Genomic DNA, 25,523 nt, shown 5'->3' with positions numbered 1-25,523 from the left:
AACTTTGATACAGCAACACAACAAATCTGCTCAATGCACTGTTTTTTTATACTGGAAATTCGGTAGACTATCAGAAGATAGATCAAAGCGCATCCCCTTGAAAAACGCATCGTTGGTTGGCTGTTCTAGGATCGGTTTTCCACGAACCAACAGAATAACGGAACTGAAAACCACCGGTAGGAACAGTTCGAAGGCGGTCCGAATGTAGTTTCGTCTGTGAACCAGGAAATTTTTCCACAGCAATAGTAGGAACTTGTCCCAGCAGGATGTCATCGCTTGATTGGTTTGTTTGTATCTTTCATGGAAGACTTGATTAAAGATAGCAATTGCTTCTGATGCGGAATTTTATTAACATGGGTTCAGTTCAAAAAGGAATTTAAATCCCGCTATGGAGTAAAATTCTTGACCTTCTGTTTCGACAGTCTTAGCAAGCGATACTTAGTATACAGGAAGGACATGATCGCTGCAAGGAGGGGCCTTTTCCCAGCCAACTACTTCAAAAGTGTCATCAAAAGACTTTGAAGGGGATTAGAAATATTGAAAGATGTACATATCAAATCCACGATGTCAGTGAAGAATTTCATTAGTGCAGCACTAGGATGAGTCTCTGACTGGGTTGAGACACTTGGAGTTTCTAGTGTCCCTGCAAGCGACGTGAACTTCTTGCTTGATCTCAATTTCAATGTTTGCTTCAGTTTTGCGGCAGCGCTTCCTCGATCGGTTATGCTTGGTGGCCCCTCAAGAAAAATCTTTCAGCATTTACAGTAGGGTTACCATATGTCCTGGTTTCCCAGGACACTTCCTGGTTTTAAACTGACTGTCCTGGTGTCGAGGGAAATGCGTGAATTGTGCTGTTGTTTATCCTCCAAGCCTAAGTTTTTTTTTCATAAAGTTTTCTGATTCACTTTGGGTCAGGTCGCAGTTTCGGCTGACCGCAACCATAACAGCGATGTGAACTCCGAGATAAACTATCTCTCAAGTAGAGTACGCGAAATGGTTTGAATTGCGCCATGTTCACTACAAAGATGGATGGCGAGTAAAAACTCAAAAAGATTTAGTTTTAAATATGGTAAGAAGCACGAATATTTTCGGACATCTCTTGCTTGTGGAATTTTTTTATGTGGCTAGAAATCCACGAACATGTTTCCAGTTCATAAAAAAAGAAAAAAGCGAAACAGCAATAACTATCATGGAATAACTTCATTGAGCGCTGTCTCGAGCTGGTGATTAAGAAATTAATTCAGCGACTAACTTGTCATGTCTAAAATCCTACATAACAGGTAATATGGAATGTCCTGATGATGTTACTTACACCCACTAGAGTGGCTCGCGGTTGTATGGGAAAACTTCAAAACGATATAAACTAGCGGGAACAGCACTTTTTGAGCTCCTTTTGCTGTCCCAAATACCTGTGCAAAATTTGGTAGCGGTTTACCGGGTTCGCGCATTGCGTTCAAAGTTTGTACGGGATTTTATATGGGGAAATCCATTATTTTGCATTTACGTTAATAAAGATAGCTTTTTCACTCAATATGAAAAACCAGTTTTGTAAAATTATAGTTCAAACCTTGGTTAACAACTTTGTTGAAGACGGTAACTAACTACGAGTTTTCAAAAAATAGTTATAATTTTCTTTTAAAACTTATTATTCAATCCAAATGCATGTATGGTAATAGTTTTCATTGGGCGTTATCAGATGTTTATTTTCACGTCAGGAATAGCGCAGGGAGGCTACTTGGGACCGTTGATATTTCTACTTTACCTCAATGACTTGTATTTAGTACTAAAACTCCTCTGCGGTCCTTCACAGACAATTTAAAAATCTTGCGTCTCATCCACTCAATTGTAGACTGCAGATTTTCAACAACAGCATGAGACCTTCGCTGATAGATGTGTAGCAAGAACAGTGTGTGGCTCAACCCGAAAAAGTGCTCGACTCGACTCGAAGGATTCTCATGACTGACATTCTGGCAAACCCCTGGGAAGAGAATCGCCATGTACTTTTGTTCGAAAGGTAACCGAAAAGGAGGGCTCCTTTTTCGATTTCCCTGGGAATTCACTCGTCTGATATAGTCACCCTAATTTATAGGGATTCTAAGGTAAGGAAATATTCCTCCTCTTCTGATAGCTTCTAGGCACAGTACAAGATGTACCCTCATGGAGATCATCAAAGTAACACTTTTCCCGAGCCTTTGGCAATCAAACAAAATAGTTTGTTACGGTCGGTAGTATTGGCGAACGATAGACAGAAAATCCAACTACCGATATTCATGTTTATTCAGTTTAATGTTAGGTTATATACTGCGTAGTAACAAAAAATAAAACTCACTTGCAGACATCGACGATGATGGTCTACGTGCATAAAGGGTGTAATCATGCATTGAATGTGACGTAATGTAATGATGACCTCAACACTCCTCCTCGCGAATTCAACCTTTACCGCCTACAGTCAGGCCCAAATCCTTAGCGAACCTCTTGACCTTCGTTGCACTGAGCGGTTTTGTCAAGACATCCGCCACCATCTCCTCCGACGGACAGTACCTTAACTCGATAACTCCAGATGACGAAAGTTCAATATGCTTTCGTTTTCTATTGTCCTCGAACACTACAGTCGGCTTGACTTATTTCTCATTCAGCTCGTTCAATAAATTACGTAACCAGACTACTTCATGTGCAGCCTCCAAGAGTGCGACGTACTCCGCTTCTACTGTTGAAAGAGTCACGCAACCTTGCTTTCCACTGGCCCAGCTGACAATAGCTCCTTCTATATGAAACACATAGTCACTACAAGACTTTCTGTCGCTAGCATCACCTGCCCAGTCGGCGTCACAGTAACCAATCAACTCAAATTTCTAATCTGTTTTACCCAACTTCAACCTATTCTCCACTGTATGAATCAGGTAGCGTATTACCCTTTGACTCTCAGTCCAATCAACCTCCGATAGACAACCAATCTTACGGCTCAAGATTCCGACGCAAGCCGCAATGTCTGGTCGACTGTTCGTTGCGAGATATAATAAAGAACCAATCACACTACGGTATTCTTCATTGACTTCATGGTTCATTCCGTTATTGCTCAGCTTAAAAGAACCGGGTCCATTGGTTTGGCTAGTTTTCTAATGAAACTCTCATCTTTTCGGACGCGAATTCTTAAAAAACAAGATATTTCATCCAGTGTCGTGATTTGTATCTTATCTAGCAGTGCTCTTTCGATATTATTGATTTCAGCTTCCTGCGCGCAAACCATCAAAATATCGTCTACGTACAACAACAGATAGATCCATTTTCCATTTGATAGCTGCTTCCGGTACAGACACGAGTCACTTTTACATTGACTAAATCTTAGCCTAATCAGGATTTGGGTTATGGTTTGTTGCCAAATCCTGGCCGTCTGCTTCAGGCCATATATGCTCTTCCACAGTCTACAAACTTGATGAGCCTTCTTCTGTACAATACAACCCCGGTGGTTGCCGCATGTAGATTTCCTCGCTTAGTTTGCCATAAATGTGTGTCTCATTAACCCTCCGGAAGTCGCGCTTATGGCCGCTGGTGCTCCAAGACGATTTCGCTAGATTTTCAGAGCAGCGTGCGCTCAGTGCACTAGCGCGACTTCCGGAAGGGTAAATACCTCAAAGAATTTCTTGTTGGCAGTCATGTGGCAAGATGTTCGGCTGCCAATAAACCACCACGACGGCTCGCCATGACCAACCATCCAAGCAAGGGATCCATTTATAACATTTGCTTTTTTCACTTTAGCCTCGTCGCCTTTCTTTGGTTGATTTGATCCATCTTGCTTGATTCCGGAACTCTTAGAAACCTCTTTCTTCCAAGCGCGACAGTTTCGCTCTTCCTGCAGTGGAAACAGGCGCGGATCTCTTTATTTTCGTTACTCGAACCACAGCGTTGCTAACGGAAGTCCGCCCTCAAAACTCTGTCGGTACCACCTACGCTACCTGCAGCAGATCCGCTTCTTTCTCGCCGTTTTTCAGCCTCGTTGAGCAGTTTCGACTTTACTAAATCGATAGTCAATTCATCAACCGACCGCTGCTCCAGTGCAGTCACTAGTGGGTAATAAAAATCGGGCAGCGAACATAATAACATCGCCACCTGCCATTTCTTCGGGATCTCTTCCCCGGCATCCGCAATACGCTGGAGCAAGTCAGTGAATTGCTGCAGATGTTGCTCCATATCGCCGTCTTCTCTGAGTTTCAAACGCGTCAGCTTCCTGAGAAGGTACACTTCCTATCCCTTGTCGCGGTAATCCTTCAATCCTTGCCATACATCCTGAGCCTTTGCGCTAACGTACTTCCGGACGATACTGGTTTGGCTATCGTAAACACATAAACGAATCTTGGCTCGGGCTTTCATGCCTGCTTTAGTCCACTCAGGCGTCACGGGTTCAGGTTTCTGGTTCATAATCACGTTTCATAGCTCATCTCAAATTATCATCATTTCGATTTTGAATTTCCAGGACTGGTAATTCTGGTTGTTCAGTCTTGGCAGCGAGAAACGAGGGTGCTCCGCTATGTTTCTAAGATGTTCTTTTGTTCACGGGATAATGCTGAACGTAGTTGAATAAACGCACTTTACTTTCCGACGAATTTCATAAACTGTTTTCTTCGCGATGACCACGCTGGGGCATAACCTATTGGCAAACGATAGGTAGAGAAACGGATAAAAACGGGAAGAGAAAACCGCGCCGGAGAAGAATGTTTTACAATACGTTTATTCGGTTTAATGTTAGGTTATGTTTTGCGTAATAACGAAAAATTAAAACCCACTTGCAGACATCTACGATGATGGTCTCATAATAACAACACATGTACCATCATTCGTTTTCGAGCTCTCCATCGAGACAGAGGTTGTTTTTTTCTAGTCCGTAGTGCTGTGTGAGGCGATAAAGAATAGTTTTAATCCGCATTCAAGGTTATTTTGCCAGTTCGGTTCGGTCCTCAGTCTTTGGTTCGCGTGTGAGGATTAAACAATAGCCAGCTGTATAAGCTGGATCGGTTCGTCGTTGGACACCAGTTTAAAGCTAAGTGGTTTTTGTCTTTTGTAACACATTTATTGCTTTCTTCCGTCTGCGCGGGCGCTGACCCCGTGCGTTGACGTTTTCTATGGTTCCCTCTCCGGATGGTCAAATGGAAGTTGAATCGGGTTCAACTTCCAAGGCTCCCCCCCGGCCCAAATGCTATCCAGAACTCTCAACTGGTCCATTTGTGGTCTTCTTTCGGCCCAAGACTAAATCACTGAATCTTCTTCAGATTTCTAGAGACCTGACGGAACGGTTCTCGGCTGTGACCGAAATTTCAAAGGTCCGCTCGGACAAGATAAGGGTGTTGCTAGCCAACTCAAAGCAGGCAAACGATATTGCTTGCTGTGAGCACTTTACGCGGGATTATAACGTGTATATTCCGGCTGTAAGAGTACAATCCGAAGGCGTCGTAACCGATGAGAGTTTGACGTGCGAGGATCTGCTGAAGTACGGGGTTGGCCGATTCAGAGACCGCTTACTTCAGCCAGTTAAAATACTTGAGTGCAAACGTTTGCACTCAGTAGTAGTTGCGGGGGATGGTTCAAAAACGTACCCCCAATCAAACTCTTATCGGGTGACCTTCGCTGGTACCGCTTTGCCAAATTTCGTCCTCTTGCACAAGGTTCGTCTGCCTGTGCGTCTGTTTGTGCCGCGGGTCATGAATTGCACAAAGTGTAAACAACTGGGTCACACAGCCACCCATTGTAGCAACAAGGCCCGCTGTGGAAAATGCGGGGAGAATCATCTAGATGATTCGTGCAGTAGGCAAGCCGAAAAGTGTCCTTACTGTGCGGAGAGTCTGCATGATATCTCGGCATGTCCCGCGTACAAACTACGCGGGGATAAACTGAAACGTTCCCTTGCGGGACGATCCAAACATTCTTTCGCAGAAATGTTAAAGAATGCTACGCCACCATCCTCAGCAAACATCTATACTCACTTGCCTCCTGACGAGGGCGAGGCTGGTAACCCACAAGAGGGAACATCTACTAGGGTGCCTAGAATTTATAGGAAGAGGAGGAACACTTCCTCTCGTAAAGTTCCTTGTAAAGGCCAGAAGGTGTCCCTTGAGGGGGCTCCGAAAGTCACATCTATTGGAAGTGTTGCAATCAAACCGAAGCAATTAGCTCCTGGTCTCGGAGGATTAAGCTCAGAGAAGGAGTTCCCAGCACTTCCAGGAACATCAAAAATCCCAAGTGTTCCTTTGTTTCAGTTCGAGAGTAATCACAGCACTGGAATTATAAAACTCTCGGACATAGTGGACTGGATAATAAAAACTTTCAATATTACTGATCCTATTAAAAGTCTTATGTTAGCTTTTCTCCCTACAGTGAGAACATTTTTGAAGCAGTTGACTGCTAAATGGCCCCTCCTCTCAGCGATTGTATCCTTCGATGGCTAACTCATCGAACGAGGTCACGGATTTGATCACTGTTCTACAGTGGAATTGCAGAAGTATCATCCTGAAAATCGATTCCTTCAAAATTTTAATAAATAATTTGAGTTGCGATGCATTTGCATTATGTGAAACTTGGTTAACTTCCGACATAGAACTCAACTTCCACGACTTTAATATTATTCGCCTGGATCGAGACACCCCCTATGGAGGAGTGCTTTTGGGGATCAAAAAGTGCTATTCCTTCTACAGAATTAACCTTCCCTCGATAACAGGTATTGAAGTTGTCGCTTGTCAAGTAACAACCAAAGGCAAAAGCCTTTGCATAGCTTCCATATATATTCCCCCCAACACCGCGGTTGGGCACCGACGGCTACAAGACATCTTAGAATCCCTGCCAGCACCGCGACTAGTTTTAGGAGACTTTAACTCTCACGGTACAGCATGGGGTTGCCTCTATGATGATAACCGGTCTTCCTTAATTCAGGATCTTTGCGATAACTTCAATTTGACAATTTTAAACACGGGTGAAATGACACGGATTCCTGCTCCTCCAGCGCGCCCGAGCGCCTTAGACTTGTCCCTTTGCTCAACATCGCTGCGGTTAAATTGCACGTGGAAGGTAATTCCTGATCCCCACGGCAGCGACCATCTGCCGATTGTAGTCTCAATCAATAACGGTTCAAGGCCATTGAAATCAATCAATATTTCGTATGACCTCACACGAAATATCGATTGGAAGAGCTATGCTGCCGCGATATCCGACAACATCGAATCTACCCAAGAACTTCCTCCGGAGGAAGAGTACAGCTTTTTGGCTGGCTTGATTCTCGACAGCGCGAATCAAGCTCAGACTAGGCCAGTACCCGGCGCGAACATACAAAAACGTTCTCCCAATCCCTGGTGGGATAAAGAGTGCTCAGACGTGTACGCAGAGAAGGCCGCCGCGTTTAAGACCTTCCGGAACGACGGGTTACCCGCCAGTTTTCGACAGTACGCGACGTTAGACAAGCGAATGAAGAGTTTGATGAAAGCCAAAAAACGCGATTATTGGCGCCGGTTCGTCGACGGATTAACGAGAGAAACATCGATGAGCACTCTTTGGGGAACAGCCCGACGTATGCGAAATCGAAACAGTACTAATGAGAGCGTGGAATATTCAAACCGTTGGATATTCGATTTCGCCAAGAAGGTTTGTCCGGATTCCGCCCCGGCACAGAAGATTTACCGCGCCGCGTCTCCTCACGATAGCGCGAACGAAACACCTTTTTCGATGGTGGAGTTCTCACTTGCTCTCTTGTCGTGTAACAATAAAGCTCCGGGGCCAGACAGAATCAAATTCAACTTGTTGAAGAATCTGCCTGACTCTGCCAAGAGACGCTTGTTGAACTTATTTAATAAGTTTCTCGAGGCTAACATTGTCCCACTCGATTGGAGACAAGTGAAGGTCATCGCCATCCAAAAACCAGGAAAACCAGCCTCCGACCACAATTCGTACCGTCCGATCGCAATGCTATCCTGTATCCGGAAGTTGTTCGAGAAAATGATCCTATCCCGCCTCGACAATTGGGTCGAAGCAAATGGCTTACTGTCAGATACACAATTTGGCTTTCGCAAAGGCAAAGGGACGAACGATTGTCTTGCGTTGCTCTCAACTGAAATTCAAATGGCCTATGCTAGCAAAGAGCAGATGGCATCAGTGTTCCTAGATATTAAGGGGGCTTTTGATTCAGTTTCGATCAACATTCTTTCAGAGAAGCTGCACCAGCATGGTCTTTCAGCGACTTTAAACAACTTTTTACTAAACTTGTTGTCGGAAAAGCACATGCATTTTTCGCATGGTGACTTATCGACATCACGATTTAGCTACATGGGCCTTCCCCAGGGCTCATGTCTAAGCCCCCTTTTATACAATTTTTATGTCAACGACATTGATGAATGCCTTGACAATTCCTGCACGTTAAGGCAACTTGCAGACGATGGCGTGGTGTCTGTTACGGGACCCAAAGCTGTCGATCTACAAGGACCATTACAGAATACCCTGGACAATTTGTCTGCTTGGGCTATTAAGCTGGGTATCGAATTCTCCACGGAGAAAACTGAGCTAGTTGTATTTTCAAGGAAGCGTGAACCAGCACAACTACAGCTTCTATTAATGGGTCAAACTATCGCTCAGGTCTTCACAGTAAAATATCTAGGGGTCTGGTTCGACTCGAAAGGTACTTGGGGATGCCATATTCGGTATCTGAAACAGAAATGCCAACAAAGGATCAACTTTCTTCGTACAATAACCGGAACATGGTGGGGTGCCCACCCAGGAGACCTAATTAGGTTGTATCAAACAACGATACTGTCGGTAATGGAATACGGATGCTTCTGCTTTCGCTCCGCCGCGAACATACATTTCATCAAACTCGAAAGAATTCAGTATCGTTGTTTGCGTATCGCCTTAGGGTGCATGCAGTCGACCCATACGATGAGTCTCGAAGTGCTGTCGGGCGTTCTCCCGTTGAAAAATCGATTTTGGGAACTCTCATATCGATTGCTCATTCGATGCGATATCTTGAACCCGGTCGTGATTGAAAATTTCGAAAGGCTTGTTGAGCTCAATTCTCAGACCCGTTTCATGTCCCTGTACTTTGACTACATGGCGCAGAATATTAACCCTTCTTCTTACAATCCCAACCGTGTGCATTTCATAAATACTTCTGAATCTACTGTTTTCTTCGACACATCCATGAAAGACGAGATTAGTGGAATTCCGGACCACATACGCCCACAAGTGGTTCCAAACATTTTTTATAATAAATTCCGAGAAGTCGACTGTTCTAAGATGTTTTATACTGACGGATCAAACCTCGAAGGATCCACTGGCTTCGGTATTTTCAATCAAAAGTTCACCGCCTCCTACAAACTCAGTGACCCTGCTTCAGTTTACGCCGCAGAACTAGCTGCCATTCAGTATACCCTTGGAGTCATTGAAACATTACCCGCAGACCATTACTTCATCGTTTCGGATAGCCTCAGTTCCATTGACGCTATTCGCTCGATGAAACAAGGCAAGCACTCCTCGTATTTTTTGGGGAAAATACGGGAGCTACTGAGTGCTTTATCTGACAACTCTTTCCAGATTACCTTGGTATGGGTCCCTTCTCATTGCTCCATTCCGGGCAATGAGAAGGCAGACTCCTTAGCTAAGGTGGGTGCCTTAGAAGGAGACGTTTACGAAAGACCAATTTGCTTCAGCGAATTTTTCAGTATTACTCATCAGAGAACCCTCGAAAGTTGGCAAACTTCGTGGAGCAGTGGAGAGCTGGGAAGGTGGCTACATTCGATAATCCCTAAGGTATCGACGAAACCTTGGTTCAAGGGGATGGATGTGGGTCGTGACTTCATTCGTGTGATGTCCCGACTCATGGCAAACCATTACACGCTGGATGCACATCTCCGGCGTATTGGGCTCGTGGATAGTGGTATCTGCGCTTGTGGCGACGGCTATCACGACATCGAGCACATTGTCTGGGCGTGCACCGAGTACAGTTCCACCAGGTCTCGGCTAATGGATACCCTGCGGGCCCGAGGAAGACCAACCAACGTCCCGGTTCGAGATGTGCTGGCAAGCCGCGATGTTCTCTATATGTCCCTTATATACACCTTTGTGAAAACCATCAATATACAAGTCTAACTGCCCCTTGTTATCTCCTTATCATTCTCAGAACGCTCTTCCACCTGTATCAAACCATCTGTATCGAATGAGCCAACAAACACGGGACCTACGGCACGAACATAACACGCTTAACTCGAAATGTAGCCGATCCACATCTGAGCCGTACTACGAAATCGTCTGGAAAAACCCCTGCCATCTTGAGGAGGACCACCCGGCGTCCCAGTACATGATTCCCCTGATGAAGGCCACCCGAGTTTGTAATCCATCCGTTGATCTCACGATGCCTGAAACTGAAATAATTTTCTCTCCCTGCCATCTTTGTCTACCCTCCCTCCCCTGACTCGTATACCCAGAAGTAACACCCCTACCCCCCCCCCCCCCCCCCCAATATCATCACGAAGCATTTAGCTCTTCTTGTCTCTTCTAGTTTTAACTATTATATCATATAATCTCGTTGAAATTGCCCAACTCTACTACCCACAAAAATAACTATAATTACGAATCTTTACAAAATTCAATCATGCCCTCTAGTTATGCCTAGTTTTAAGTTAGTCGTAAAAAATTGTCCCCCTTAATTAAACATTATTTGCTCCAATAATCTCACTGATAAAAATGTCAAACCATATTGCCACAAAAACTAAATGACCCCCCTAATCTTACGAAAACAATATTATCCCCTTGTGTAGATATATAAGATAGCTATAAAATCGCATTAGTTTCATTTTAAAAAAATCAATATGTAATCCCCTAGTTTTAAGCAATTTAAAATGTAAAACAAAACAAAATTGGCACCTTTAAGCTAACGCAACGTGCCTTATCAAATAAACGATTTGAATAAAAAAAAAAAAAACACATGTACCATATGGTTCTATCATGATGCTGGACATACTAGTTAAGCTTTACTCTGCAAATTGTTTTATAGCATCCTTTAGAGCTTTCTCTGCTCAAAAATAAAACTGATATTTTGGAGATGCCGTTCAGCCTTAAAAAACTTTATGAGAGCCGGTGGGATTGCAATAAAACTTTGATACAAGACAGCAATAAAAAAAGTTAACTCCATCCTATTAAGCATTACCATTAGTGTATGATAAAACCTAGTACCTTGTTTAAATCATTCATACAACCATTCTGGCTTAGAAAAACTTTAAGGTTTTATAACATGTACTTTTAAATCGTTGGACTGAGTTTCTGATAAAACTTTTTGGAAACGCTAGACAAAATGAACAGATATGACAAGTGGAAAAATTAAATACACTGGTGGTTTTAAAAGGATGATAAAATAGAACCTGATCAAAATTCTCAACACCGAACTTACACCGCAGCACAATGAAAGTAGTTGCAAACTCCCTCTTTTTGACGCAATTCATTCGATCCCACTTCGGGTTTGGGACACAGTTTTCATCTTGGGATAGTTTAGAAACTGCACTCTTTTTCGACCAGTGAAGCACACCATCCACTTCCCATCCGGCTGGTATAACACTACGGCAAATTTCGCCTTCTATAGTTGGCACTATTTTAAGAGGCATTTTAAAACGTAAACAAACACCAAATGAAGTTAAAACTATACCTTACAAGGAAAACCAGATTTTTTTTTTAATTTGTTATGAACTGTCAAACACGTACAGACAAAATGCGTTTATGCTGGTACAGTGCTGCCATAAAACTTATTACTCTTCAGTCAAAATAATGCACGGTAAAAAAACTTTACTCATTTTATGTATTCAAATTGCCCATTTTCGGAAGTTATTCAAGCTGTCAAAAATGGATATTTTTTGTTTCTAACAATCCAACAATTTTATCCATTTCACAACTACTCGATGAGGTAATGTCAATGGGTATATTGATCTTAACAATGGGTGAAAACTCCTTAAGAATTATTTGAAGCAAGTTAACCTGCTAACTAAGGATCGTAGCGGAACCTGCAAATTATCGGCCTGCATCGGAGTCCGTGGTGGAAACGGAACATTTCGGCAATGCTCCGAAAACAACGGTTGCTTAGACTACTGAGGATGTTGCAAATATGCACTAGTTCGGCATTTTTAGAACAGCCAAAAGATCCAGCCATCAAAAATATATCCAGTTGGCGGTTTTATTTTGTTAAGGAGTTTTGGAATTGGATCTCCATCCAGATTCATATACTTTTGTAAGGAGACAATAATGTGAAATGTGTGTTATTTTATTTTTTTTTTTTAATTCAGTATCAATTCTATTGACAGTATTTTTAATTCTGGCGCGATTTTCATAAATGAGTATTTTTTACGCATTTTTTGTAACAATTCTGCGAAAAATAATGGGTAAACTATAACCAGGTTGACGTACAAGATCTGTACTCATTTATGGGTACAAACTCTTTACCCATTTAATGGGTTATTCCACTTTTATTGAAAATGTGTAGTTTTCTACGCATTAATTGGTACTTTATTTTATCAGTGTGGGCTAGCGATAGAACCATATGGACTGCACATATAGTTTTATCGGTCTGCATTAAAGTAATAATATTGTTAGAGAGCAGTATTGCAGGATAAATGGTTTTAGGCGCTTTATGTTTATTGCACAAAATATTACCAGAAAATAAAGTTTTGTGGTGCTGAGGCCATTTTTAAACTAATTTATGGGTCATGGGATCCGGGATAATATATATTGTAAATTCTCATTTTTTAATACATTCTGATTATTTCAATATTTCTGTTTAATTAAACAGCGCGTTATTGTTTTTCGACCTATCCGATTGATACTCACCATAAAAATTGAATCGCATGCGAACAGGAGCAATATATATATATATATATATATATATATATATATATATATATATATATATATATATATATATATATATATATATATATATATATATATATATATATATATATATATATATATATATATATATATATATATATATATATATATATATATATATATATATATATATATATATATATATATATATATATATATATATATATATATATATATATATATATATATATATATATATATATATATATATATATATATATATATATATATATATATATATATTATAATCTCGATGGCAATTCCCTATTCCACATTTTTCTTAACATTTTTTCGCTTTGGGTTCGTCAAGTTATTTAATGCGAGAATTTTGTAGAGGAAAAAATAGAGAGATATAACTAATTCAACCTACGAATAATTACATAAAACTGTCTCAGTGTTTGTTTAAGATACTTAAGTTAGCCACAAAGCTTAAAAAAGGGTTTTATCGAAATCTCTAAGACATCTTATGGTATTGTGTATCAAAACCAAAACGAATTTATAATAATAGACTGAAAGCCGTTTGTAGAATAAGCCCGCATGCTCTAGTAATAGTTTTAACAAATTCCTGAAGAGATGTTGTAAATGTTTTGATCTTGTAAATGGTTTTAAACTTTCTTTTTGATCATAGCGTTAAGCTTCCAATAAAACTAAAATTGTTACTTGGGCGTGCATAAAGTGCAGGGGTGGCAACCATCCAGATTTATCTGGATTCTTCCAGATTTTTAAGCGTCGTCCAGATTTATCCAGACAATTTGAAAAATAAAATGAGTTACAGGAATTCATCGTTAATTTTTAAACTGCCTTTTGTCCTAGCATTTTTAAAACAAAACTTGTTACTAGCTGGAAACACAACGCACCAAAGTTTTTTTTTCGCTAAATGTGAATAAATTTTGATGAGTTTTCATCAGCTGGAAGTTCAGCAATCCAAGATACTGAAAGCTCAGAGACTTAAATTTAATCCACATGCTTTATGCTGTAAATTAAGCAATTAAATTGGTCCGATTGGCGGCGTAATTACTGACTTTTCAGAAAGCTGAGACATAATGTTGACATACAAATATGTTTTATTTATAAATTGCAACAAATACAGCCAAATATTATGGATGAAAATGAAGCTTTTTCAAAAAAAAATTGACCATCCAGACAATTCCAGACTTTTTCGAAAATTATAACAGATTTCTTGGACAAACACTTGGCATCCCTGATAAAGGGTGTAATCGCGCATTGAATATGACGTAATGTAATGATGACGTCAACAGGTAGCGAAGCTCTTTTTAACATTTCTACAAAAGGGAGCTTAGAGCGTCCCTTAAGCGAACGCTTCACTTTCTCTTCGAGTTGTTTGTACGCGAGACTTGTTGAGAGCTTAGTAGGTACACTTTTCAGCATTCCCATTACAAGTCATCCTCATGACTCCCTTCGCACTTGCCACACCGGCCCTTATTGCTGCAATGGGAAGCTGTGTGGCCCAATTAATTCCATTTAGTGCAATTCATGGCTCGCAGTACAAAAGGCAAACAGACTCGACGAAAACCAAGCAATACGAATGTGAATGGACATAGGATTTTTTCCGTCCTGTGTAACTGATCCTGAATGCAATCGCTTGCAATCTATAATCCAGTAAACCCCGTGCTACAGTCAAGCTCGAAGCAGTCACGACGCCATTTATCTCTATCAGGCGGGCAGGTAGGTAGACTCGGGACTCCGTCGTAAGATTCATGTCTGCAACAATGCCGTTATCTCGCTCTACATCGGAACACATGATGGGGATGCATCGGCACAGCAGCCGACACCGTGTAAATCAGCAACACTTGTGACTATATGACACAGCTGCTGAGGCAAACACAATAGTCGATCAAATAAAACACTCCGGCAAGCAATTTGTGAAAGACAAAAAACTAGAGATTTCAAATGCCATAGTATCCTGACTCGTGCGGTATTCAATTCGTTTATTTGATAAGGCACGTTTGCGTTAGCTTAAAGGTGCCATTTTTTCTTTTTTTTGAATTGCTTAGAACTAGGAGGTTACACATTGAATATAATTTTTTTTATATAATGAAACTAAAGGAATTTTACAGCTAACTTATACATATACAAGAGGGGATAATATAATATTCGTAAGAGTAGGGGGGGGGGGGTCATTTTGTGTGTTCTTTGTATAGCAATGCACTTTATGATTTTTAGAAGGGAGATTGTTGGAGCAATTAAATATTAACTAAGGGGAACATTTTACAAGCTTATTAACTAGGAGTGGTTCAACTTTATTAAGATTGAGGGGGATTAATTAGGACTATTACTGTTGGTACTGTTGGACATTTCTTAACGAGATTAAATATTGATCGACTAAAACTAGAAGATAGGGGGGCACCTAAATTTTTGTGAAGATATTCAAGGGGGGAGCGAAGTCCTACATCTGTGTATCAGAGACATGGGAGAGAAGGTGGACAAGGCTGACAGAGGGGGGGGGGGAATATAATCTTTCAGTTTCCGGCATCTTGAATCAACGGCCAGGATTACAGATTCGGATGGATGCACGTATTGGGACGCCGCGCGGTCTTCCTCAAGCCGGCAAGGGTTCATCCAGACGATTTCGTAGTACGGCTCAGATGCGGATCGGCAACACAGCGCGTTGCGCGTGTGATGTACTGTAGGTCTCGTGTTGTTGGTTCATTCGACAGATGTTTTGTCTCGTCTTGGAGTCGTATCAGACCATCGTTGGGGTACGGTAGGCGGAAGAGGGCACTTCTGGGAATGATAAGAGAAAAGATAGGGGCATTTAAATTTGGATATTGATGGTTTTGAGGAACGTGTATATAAGGGACATGTAGGGAATATCGCGGCTTGCTAGTACATCTCGAACCGAGACATTTGGTGATCTTCCTCGGGCCCGAAGGGAATCGAATAGTTGAGATCTGGCAGAACAGTACTCGGCGCATGCCCAGACAACATGTTCGATCTCGTGATAACCGTCGCCACAAGCGCAGATACCGTTATCCACGAGCCCAATACGCCGGAGATCATCACGCATCATCACATCACGCGAATGAAATCCCGACCCACATCCATCCCCCTGAACCAAGGTTTCGTCGATACCTTAGGGATTATGGACTCGTGCGGTAGAAGACAAAGGGTTAAGTCGTAGTAAAAGTAGCAATTAGGCTAAAACTTCAAGCATGAAAATAACGCCTGAGTAGTCCCAATTCAGAGTTTATCGAAAAGTTTCCAGACTTAGAAATTATACATATTCATAAATATTTGTACATAACCACTACTTCTTTCACACTATTCTTTGGTACTTAGTGAAGAATAGGAACACTTGTTCCAGTGAGGTCTGCCCCAAGGCGTAATCTTCAATGCCTAAACGGTCCTTGTGCGATTCCATCAGACCGAACATCTGCGACCACTTGAGATTTGTCTGCGGTACGTGGAAGCTCAGAGAGTCCTGATATTCCTCCCTGTTGAAGATAGAAAAGAAAATGTTCAGATCTATCACATTCACTAATCGAGTATTGAAACTTACTTCAGAACTGCTCCATTGAAGGTCGTCATAACAAACGCTTTAGCGCCTTCCACCTGCTGCTGCTGAAGCATCCCATCCACCGTCTTCTTCACTTTTATTGTCAACAAGAAGCCCTTGGAAAACTTGTTCTTCAAGTGCTGCGTCGATCCCAAGCACTTGAACTCCCCGTTCACCATAATCGCCAACCGTGTGCACAACGCCTCGCATTCCTCCATGCTGTGTGAAGTCAGTACGATCGATTTCCCTGCACTTCGCACCTTACAGATCATATCCCAAAACTGGCGCTTGGCACCGGGATCCATTCCCGTCGTAGGTTCATCCAAATAAATCACCGAAGGATTACCCATCAATGCCAGAGCGGTACTCAACTTCCGTTTGTTTCCGCCACTGTATTCCTTCACCTTTTTATCAATGTGCTTCAAGAAGTTCAAATCTTCCGCTAGGGCAAGCGAAACATTTGGTACATCCGCTGTCCTAACGCCACGCAGCAAGGCATAGATTTGCAACGTTTCTCGTCCGGTGAGATCCTCTAGCAGAGCGTCAAACTGCGGACAGTAACCGATGTTCTGATAAACGATATTCATGCTCGACTTCAAACTAATTCCCTTAACCCAAGCCTCACCAGAAGTGAAACTTTCGTCACCAGTCATCATTTTGAAGGTGGTGGTTTTGCCGGCTCCATTGATTCCGAGCAGTCCAAAGCACTCAGCTCGATCAATTGCCACGGACAGTTTGTTAACCGCTAGCAATCTCTTGTAGTATTTGGTGAGATCTTTCATAACCAGATTGTAGTTGCCAATGTTCGTCTTTGGAATCATTTGAACCCGCTTCTTCTCCGCTAAAACATCCGAGTCTTCTTCGGAAGCTGGTGGTGTCCATTGTTGTTTCCCAGGTCGCCGGCATATCTGCAACAGCCTTTCCACGAACCTGTATTCGATGGCTAAAATCAGAGCAAACGCTCCTATCCCGACGATAGCCAGTGTTATAAGATGCCGAATGATGCCAAGTTCGTCGAAGGAATACAGTTCCGGTATGCAGCATTCTTTTATGGTATCGCACATCAGTTCCAGTTTACAATCGAGCTGCTGTTCGCACCGTTTCTGGCAGAACGATTTTGAGCTCACAATTTGATTCATATTGTTTAGTCCGTGGGTAAGGACAAAATTCGGAAACAGCATGAAGAACCACTCCAACCCATTCGCAACATCCTGCAGATCGATACCGGGAAACTTAAGTAGGACGACGGCCGTAAAGAAGATCGACCCAGAAGCGATGTTAATTAGCATCACTATGACGAATCCGGTAGCAGGAGCTTTGAACAGGAACGAGCTGAGGTAGGTAGTGGGTAGAAAAGCAACTCCGAAAAATATCAAAAGAAGAAATACGCTGCCAAGTTCGCTGAACGAGGACCATCCTTCCTCCTGGAATGCCGCTATCGTAGCGATGTAGATTAAGCAAGTGACTACAAACATGGCGAAATCCCACACGAAAGCAACACCCCAAAGCAGTGTTATGTTTGTGCCACTGACATACTGAAGCAACTTGGCTCTTGAAGTCCGTTCTCGGATGTAGAACAGCACGTACAAAGCAGCTACAAACGCCATGGCGAATCCCGTGTTGAACGCAAGCTGGAAGCCAGCGTTAAGTCCAGTGTTCATTGTGTCGAACTGGGTGGAGATATTGAACGGAAGCGGTTTGTTAACCACGGTCAGTTCGCAGGTTGGACATTGCGCACGTAGGACTGCGTTGTACAGCAGGGACAGTGACAATGGAGCAGTGTGATATGCTTTGTTGTTAAACCAGGCGGTGTAGTTCTCGCCGAATGTGGCTCCAACCAGATAACGGATGTTGACTTCCGAAATTGACTCCATAGACTGTTCTTAAAAAGATTAATTAATAATGGAGTAGATGATTAATGCTGTCGCCACTTACCCGTTCCAAAATGTAATCATTCATTGGCATCGTGATAGTGTCCAGTCGATGAGAGCCTCCAATATTTTCGAATAGTTTTTGATAAGCTAACACATTCAGATCGACTGAGCTACCTTCCAGTACGGTAACTGTCTGTTTGTATGCTTCAATCGTCATAGTTAGTGGAGGAAGATCCTTGTTGGAAGCAATGCCTCGTGTCATAACGAACGTTAGCACAACAAATAGTACCGGTATCAGGTTCTGGATGATCAACTGGACCCAGGACCGAATCGTAGATAGGGCCTTCTTCAGAAATTGAGCTTTCACTTGATTCATCATTAGCTGTCCGCCTCTCAGGAGGTTAATATTGCTCAGAGAGTCTGAAATGCAATGAAGATCCGAACTTCAGAAATCAATTAAAGGAGAAACAGTATGATTGAAATTACAGTTTTGATCTGTTGTGTCAATAGCTGTTCCATTCCGCTCGTCCGTTTCGTGGAGAGTGTCGCTTCCAGCTCTGAATGAGAAAAATGTTAAAATTTTAGATTGAAATTTTATAGTTCCATCGCATTCAACTTTTTTTCTTTTCTTTTTTCGAGAGTTGTCCTACTGGAGCTGTAGAGCTAGGTTTTCGGAAGGGCTCCCCGTCAGAATCTCTCACTACAATTGCAGATGAGACGGGAAATGTCACCCACTAAAACACTGCTTATGGCCAATTGCAGTGACCCGTGATTCTGAATATGATATTCATTGTACGGTTCAGATATGTGCGAACATAGGAAGTTCGCAATCGCCTGTATCATCGCGAAAGGCCAGAGCGTTTGTACGTTAACGTGCTCGATCGCATATGCGCTAACGTGTATGTAAATTTGCGTGTATAAATTCGATTTTATAACCATTTGCGTATGTTCTTGGATGATCGCGCGCAAACCGCGAATCTGATAGTTAATTTTCGGTGTACGGTTCAGATGTTATAAGAAAGTGAGTTCTTCCATATCGACGGAGGGTAAAGTTTTCCGGACGTGAGCGATTCATGATCATGCAAACACGGGCGTTTATGGGTTCGCATTTGAGACCGCGTTTGTAACTTCGTAAGTACTAAACCGTTCACCTTATTGCCGGAGTGTTATCAAGTTTGCACTATCGAGGGAACAGGTGTGCGTGGATGATCGCGAAGGGCTTAAGCGTTCGTATGTTTACTATTTGTCGCGTGTCATAGTGGATTGTTTCGCCAAAATATCGTGAAAAATTATTCAGGCGAAAACGAAAAAGCGTATAGCACTGATGTCTCCTAGGACGTTTTGTGATGATCCAAAACCATCATTTTGCTGATATAGTTATAGTGATTAAACCCCCCTTGTAGAAATATATTTGCTGTATTTTTTCCCAAAGTCTGTAAAACAAAATGCAATCTTCGGGAATGTTAATGAACTTGCTTTTACGAACATCTTTACTGATGGCAAAAATCTCTATTTATAGTACTCTCGTTGTTTGTGAATTGAACCCCTTAAAACATTTTTTTCAACATAGCATTTTTAATATCGCTTCAGTTTGTTCCAGAAAGTTGTTCGTCTTATCAAGATACATATCCTTCCAGAAGAGGTCATCAGTCTATCTCTTGCGACGTAGAAGCTATTGGGTATTTTTGGTAGAATAAGCAAAAATTTTGAAAGTAATACTTTTGAACGGGCAAACCGCGCAGCCAGTTCTACCTGCAATTAAAAATGCTAAATCAACACTTTTAAACTCAATAGAGTTCACTAGTCTCTCGTTGCCTCCAATAGAGCTAAAGATGATTTGAAAAAACAATTGTTTTTCAAAAAATGTCCATTATCTTCGAAAACACTCGAAATAAGAAAAATTATGGGTCAATAAAAATTTTGTATGTTGACAATTGAAATAATTTCGTAGAATTTATGAAACCCGTAGGAATGATAAATGTAAAGATATTAAAAAAATATAACGAGTTATGACTTCCTAAGCATTATAAGAAGAGACTTCATGTATTCAGAAAAGACATTACTGAAAGCAATCTCCACAATTTTTCCAAAGACGTTAACTCATTTCTTCTAGCAGAGAAAAAAAAATCTCACTTATAGGAGGATTAATCACGAAAATCAGCAGAAAAGACAAACCTTGCTATTTTTTATGAGCAGTCCGAAACCACTAGTGATGTAAACTCAGCCGGGGTGTTTTCCTGTTTGCGAGATCACAGGCGTCGGTATGCGTAGATGATCGCGAAAGACTCGAGTGTTTGCATGTTATCGTTTTTGTCGCGTGTGCTAACGTGTATGTCCCTTTGCGTGGAAAAATACAATTTTATAACCGTGCCATTCGCATATTCGAGTGTGTTCTTGAATGATCGTGCGAATCATTAGTCTGATGCTTAATTTTTTATGTATGGTTCAGGTACTAGAAGAGAGTTCCCCCATATCACAAGATTTCCCGGTCATGGTGCCTGGTTGTCGAGATCGAGGCTGGGTGCCAATAATTGGTATTTTTGGAACGATCTTCACGAGTAGGTGCAAAAAATTGATTTTTGACGCCATCTTGAATTTCAAAATGGCGTCAAATATCAATTTCTGTCACCAACTCGTCAAGACCATTCCGAAAATACCACATTGATTGGATTATAGCGAATTTCACTAAACCGGAAGTCGCCATCTTGGATTTCAAAAGAGCATCAAAAATCAATTTTTGGCACCTACTCGTAAAGACCATTCCGAAAATACTCATATTGATTGGGGTATAGACAATTTCCCCAAAACCAGAAGTAGCCATCTTGAATTTCAAAATGTCGTCAAATTATCAATTTCTGGCATCTACTCGTCAAGACCATTCCGAAAATACCACATTGATTGGGTTATAACGAATTTCACTAAACCGAAAGTCGCCATCTTGAATTTTAAAATGGCATCAAATATCAATTGCTGTCACTTGCTCATCAAGACCATTCCGAAATCACCCATATTGATTGGATTATAGATAATTTCGCTAAACTGGAAGTCGCCATCTTGAATTTCAAAATAGCATCAAAAATCAATTTCTGGCACCTACTTTTCAAGACCATGCCGAAAATACTCATATTGATTGGGTTATAGAGATTTTCTCTAAATCGGAAGTTGCCATCTTGGATTTCAATATGACGTTAAATATCATTTTCTGGCACCCGCTCATCAATACCATTCCGAAAATAGCAATATTCATAAAAAAATCGCTAAACCGCAAGTCGCCATCTTGAATTTAAAAATGGCGTCAATGATCAATTTCTGGCACCTGCTCGTCAAGACCATTCCAAAAATACCCATATTGCTGAGGTGCGGGCCATAAGGAGTCTTCCATAACCGTCGCTTTCATCTTTCCGAAAATCTGCTTTTGCATTCAAAAGGATTTTGGAAAGTCCGCGTAAAAAACCTGAGTGTACCATTAATTGAATTCTGTTAGAGCTTGAGCTTGACCTTGTGCGACCACCTCCGGCTACTACTCCGCTATCTATTTGGACTAGCTGAAATTGCACAAGGAATAAGTAGATAATTATGCTTGGGAGTAGCGAAACATCTTTCAATGTGCAACTCTTGGTAGTCCTAAAGTGTTATTGATCAATACCGGCATCGGACAGGCCCGAACGTAGATCTTGGAAGGAGTGTGATACTTGCTTTTGCTAGAGGCCATATATACTAGTGCGCACTCCACAAGTATCACGAGAGGATGATATTTGTTAGTAAGTATAGAAGATGGATTCTACTTCTTCTTTGCCGACGCTAGAGAGGTGACTCCACTATCTGTACTAGATATCAATCCATCAACTCATGGACCAGGGACCGACGACTTTACTTCCCTTCCGAAGGACGACGTGACCTCAGATTTTTTCATCTCAGAAAAATCTAAACGACCTCGGCTGGAATCGAACCCAGGCCAACTGGAATGAGTGGCGGTCACGCTTACCACTCAATCACCGACGCCATCATGTACTATTAATTGAATTCTGTTAGAATTTATTATTATCACGCTGATCGGAAATGGATGATTCATGTACGTTGGTAAATTAATCGTACCTTAATTTATCCAATCCAATGTTCCTAAAAGAATCGAATCGAGTTCACGAAATGAACACCGTAGAAAAATGACCAACGAATCCTAGGAAGCCCACTATTCAATCATATACGCCAGTTCTGCATCCATTCCCTAAACCAGCTGTCATAAATACTCAGACGAACAGATAGACATGCGACTAGCACACAACAATTGTACACTAATACTAAAAACTACAATTATTACAACCCAACCACTAATAGGCTTCTAATTTTACATTTTTATAATTAGCCTGTGAACGATGACGCCCATAAGCCCTTTCGGTCTCCTCGGTGCACCACTATCCAGACGTAACGCAATAATCTTGTCTGTCAGAGATTCATTACAAATAATGCACGAAATATGCTTGATGATGTTTGCAATACCGTCAAACCCGTCAACCTAGGGGAGGGAATGGTTCCAGCGTATTCAACTTACTTTAGAAATACTTCTTCCATAGTGGTTAACGAAATGCCATAACTGGTGATTCCACATCGCTCCATTTGAGTTTCTAACTCCTCCAGCATTTGTTGGAACAGTTTTATATAATCTTCCTTCAACACAAACGACAACTCCGATCCAATGTCTGTCTCGACTCGCACATCCGGGATATATCGTCTCAATATGCCGCAGAGGAGTTCCTTATCGCAGTTTGATCCCTTCACGCAGATCAGCCTGTAGCCAACGCCAAATGTTTTCTTCAGGAAAAACGGTGACCCCACCGTTTTGAGTACACCCTCAGCCATAATCGCAATTCGATCTCCTAGAACATCTGCCTCATCCATGAAATGTGTTGACAGAAGCATTGTTCGACCCCGCTTTTCTCTCTGCAGCAAATCCCAGAGAGCACGTCGTGCCGAAGGATCCATTCCCGAGGTCGGTTCATCTAGCAAAACTACTTTCGATCCACCACAAAGTGCAATCCCAACTGCCAGCCTCCGCTTCATCCCACCGGATAGAGTCTGAGACTGAGCGTGTCGTTTGTCTTCCAGCTCCAGTGTTTTAAGGTATCGATCAATTTCAGCTGCTAAATTCGCTTTTGAAATCCCCTTCAACCTCCCAAAAAAGCTCAGATGCTCCGAAACAGTCATTTCACTGAATAGCACGTTATGCTGCGGACATAATCCCATCGATTGCCGTACCCCTTCAATATCTGTTCGAATGTCATGTCCATTCAGATAGGCAGTTCCCGAAGAAGGAGAAAACATTCCCGTCAACATGGACATCGTCGTAGTCTTACCAGCTCCGTTGTGTCCAAGAAGAACCGTTATCTGATCCTCGTACATCTTCAGGTTCAAACCCTGAACGGCTACCTTGCCTCCGCTGAACACCTTTCTCAGATTCTTAATCTGAATTCCAGCATGTGCCGAAGTTGGTTCTTCCTCGAAATACCTGGAAAGCTGCCTCTGTATTCCTCTTGGTGCCATATCATCATCGCTCATCTTCTGACTGGTCCAGTATTCCATCCTGAACAAAAAGTTCCACGGTTTCGCTACACCAAATTCTCCCGGCATCACCTGTTCAACGTACAACGCTATCAGCAGATAGATCAACGCATCGACCAGCAGCATCACCATCACCAGCCCAACGCTCAACCCGTCATCGATGGTAGCCGGTGTGAACAGACTGGACCACCGCAAACCCAGCTGATTTGCCTCCATTCGCATCGTGCCCAGGATGCCGTATGACATCGCCGAGTTGAAAAACAAACACCAACCGATCTTTGAACCGGTGCCCATTTCATCGTAGTTTTGCGATGTAATGTTGAATGGCATCTGGAACACGAACCACATCAGACCGGCGATTCCGGCTGCGAGATTGGCTGTTGATATTGAGGAATCGGGTATTAGCTTCTAGCTTAGATGTGCCAGCATTATAAAAGGCTTACCTTTGTTGAAGAAAACACTCATCATGAAGCAGAAACAGATGATGGCGATGCTGTAGACGAAAAAGAAGAACCAAACGGCCGTCCATTCGGAATTTTCAAAGACCGATGCATTGTTAACTGAAACCTGTTTGAAAGGTAGAATATGATTAGAGCGTCATCATTACATTATAAAACCACGGATGTTCTCAATTAATTGTAGCAATATATCAAACTTTTCAAAAACATCGACACAAATATAACTTTTAAAAAATTATTTTGACTTTAGTACTAAATAGGATTTTTTTATAAGCTGTAGAGCCTTGATTTCCACTGCGACCATTTAAAGGAATATTGTGGTATGACTCAATTTGATGTTATGCGCCTCAGCTTTCCCTTCATAATTGAGATACGAAGGGCCTTGTCTGATTTTGCATATTATCCCAGTTAGGATCAACTCGTTTAATGAATCTGATTACCATACTAGGATTTGATTGCCAAATCTCAGAGGGCTGTAGGAACCCTTTTCCAAGAATCAAATATCTAACAAGAGCGCTGAAATCACAAAGTAGATGCTCCGCTGTCTCATTCTTAAATTGACAGAAACGACAACTCGGACTTTGAATATTTCCCATTTTATGTAGATTATATCTACTAGGGCAGTGACCGGTAAACAAACCAGTTATTATTCTAAGGTTCCTCTTACTTAGATTAAGTAAAGTTCGAGCGGCTTTGGCACTCGGCTTTATAAATTTCCTTGCATGCTTTGCAGTATCTGTGGCGTTCCAGTTCGATTCTACCATAGACATTTCCCATTTCCTAAGTTCCATATTTAAAGTACAGATTGAGACTCCACAGAAAGGTTCTGGGCCTATAAACTCGGTCTCGGAACCTTGTCTTGCCAAACTATCAGCTGATTCGTTTCCTTGAATTCCACTGTGACTGGGCACCCAAAGCAATTATTCCCTGATAGTTGCTTAAGTAAGGTAATGCATTCCCATACTAACTTCGACTGACAAGTTGAGGCTTTCAAAGCATTAAGAGCTTCCAAGCTGTCTGAAAAGATACAGATCGTTGCATATCTATATTTCCTCTTGAGATAGATATACGCACAATCAAGAATTACTTGAATCTCCGCCTGAAATACAGTTGGGTAGTGTCCCATTGGGATAATTGTTCTTATCCCGGGTCCAAACACCCGGCTCCTGTGCTGTAATTCATTTTTGAACCATCCGTAAAGAAAACAATAGAGCCTGA

At 41.7% G+C, this 25,523-nt stretch overlaps 2 protein-coding genes across 5 annotated transcripts in view; one reads left to right on the top strand and one right to left on the bottom strand.

The window, feature by feature from the left end:
* LOC131693311 (uncharacterized) overlaps window positions 1-25,523 on the top strand; it is a 903,090-nt gene that overhangs the window by 502,722 nt on the left and 374,845 nt on the right. The gene's annotated exons all lie outside the window — the stretch shown is intronic.
* LOC131693313 (phospholipid-transporting ATPase ABCA3-like) overlaps window positions 16,092-25,523 on the bottom strand; it is a 36,218-nt gene continuing 26,786 nt past the window's right edge. For both annotated transcript variants that reach the window (XM_058981034.1, XM_058981035.1), the window contains exons 6-11: window positions 24,291-24,414; window positions 22,841-24,224; window positions 18,778-18,848; window positions 18,353-18,711; window positions 16,421-18,294; window positions 16,092-16,355 (exon numbers count right to left, since the gene is read on the bottom strand). In XM_058981034.1, coding sequence (XP_058837017.1) covers window positions 16,178-16,355; window positions 16,421-18,294; window positions 18,353-18,711; window positions 18,778-18,848; window positions 22,841-24,224; window positions 24,291-24,414 — 3,990 coding nt within the window. In that variant the 3' untranslated portion in view covers window positions 16,092-16,177. The remainder of the gene's footprint in view (window positions 16,356-16,420; window positions 18,295-18,352; window positions 18,712-18,777; window positions 18,849-22,840; window positions 24,225-24,290; window positions 24,415-25,523) is intronic.

Source organism: Topomyia yanbarensis, chromosome 3 (assembly GCF_030247195.1).
Source record: "Topomyia yanbarensis strain Yona2022 chromosome 3, ASM3024719v1, whole genome shotgun sequence".
Classification (NCBI taxonomy): domain Eukaryota; kingdom Metazoa; phylum Arthropoda; class Insecta; order Diptera; family Culicidae; genus Topomyia; species Topomyia yanbarensis.
Note: the sequence above shows the minus strand (reverse complement) of the source record. Positions and strands in the feature narration are given on the sequence as shown.